This window comes from Octodon degus, unplaced genomic scaffold (assembly GCF_000260255.1).
Source record: "Octodon degus isolate 3935 unplaced genomic scaffold, OctDeg1.0 scaffold00192, whole genome shotgun sequence".
Taxonomy (NCBI): Eukaryota; Metazoa; Chordata; class Mammalia; order Rodentia; family Octodontidae; genus Octodon; species Octodon degus.
Window position 1 is genome coordinate 1,218,073 of NW_004524768.1, and position 1,155 is coordinate 1,219,227.

Sequence of the window (1,155 nt, forward strand, 5' to 3'; positions counted from 1 at the left end):
CTGCAACCAACAGACTGTGTAGTCATGCCCAACTCATGAAACTGTAGAATGACTTCCATAGCCTCCCTTCACTTGGCCATCTCCCTAGCAATATGTTTGTCATGCCAAACATAGACAGACAGTCCAACCCAAACATGGACAGACAGCAGCTCAGTGCACACAGAAAATCTGTCACAAGAGCCACATAAGAATCCAGCCCTCCCCCACTGCAGCGGAGTCTCTGACATGGTGGCGGCGGCCGTGCCCGCGACCCCGCCGAAGCCCGTTACCCAACTCATCTTTAACGTGGACAGCCCTGCTTCTGGAAACCGAACTGCTATATTCAGTGGTGTTTTAAGAAATCTGTAGTCACTACGGGAAGGAATACAGCTGAGGTGTGAAGCTGCTGGTGATAGGGGAAAAGGCATTAGAAGCGGCTCAGATCATAAGAGATGAGCTGCACCTCCCCATGTCCAAGGAGGAGATGGTGGAGGACCCCCAGAGGAAATCACAGGTGCTGTTCCCCACGGCGGCTCTTATGCCAGGTGTGGAAAAGTTCCTCCACCACCTGCAGAAGCACAACGTTCCCTTCACTGTGGCCACCAGCCCAAGGACCACATCCTTCAAGATGAAGACGAGCCGACACAAATTTTTCTGTCTGCTCAACCACATTGTGCTGAGAGACGATCCCGAGGTTAAGGGCGGGAAGCCTGACCGGGACATCTCCCTGGCCTGTGCCAAGCGCTTCTCTCCCCCACCACGTGTAGAGCAATGCCTCATCTTTGAAGATATTCTCAACAGGGTAGAAGCAGCCCTGGCAGCAGGGATGCAGGTCGTCGTGGAAACCTGAGCCGCGACTTGACCACCAAGGCCACCGTGGTGCTGAGCTCCCTACAGGACCTGCAGCCCAAGATGTTTGGTATGCCTGCTTATGAGTGAGGGCCACTCCTTGCGGGCCACACTGCTGACTACAGTCCCCACCATGGCCCTCTCGTTGACCTCCAGCATGGGCCTCTCTCTCACCACCCTTGGTGGCAACCACTTGACAGCTAAGGAAAGATGAACGCGAGAAGCCCAAGCTGAGACTGGCTTTGTGATCTGACTCTGTGTATCAGAAGCTAGTGCCATTTGTGGGAGGGGGTGTACACACACATGCATGTATATGCTGTGGTGTGA

General features: G+C 54.3%; 1 protein-coding gene across 1 annotated transcript; it reads left to right on the forward strand.

The window, feature by feature from the left end:
• The first annotated feature begins 366 nt into the window (after positions 1-366).
• On the forward strand, positions 367-941 carry Pudp (pseudouridine 5'-phosphatase). Its single transcript, XM_012517555.2, is given in 2 exon segments — positions 367-815; positions 818-941. Coding segments are annotated over 2 exon segments (468 nt in total). The 5' UTR covers positions 367-448; the 3' UTR covers positions 919-941.
• The last annotated feature ends 214 nt before the right edge of the window (positions 942-1,155 follow it).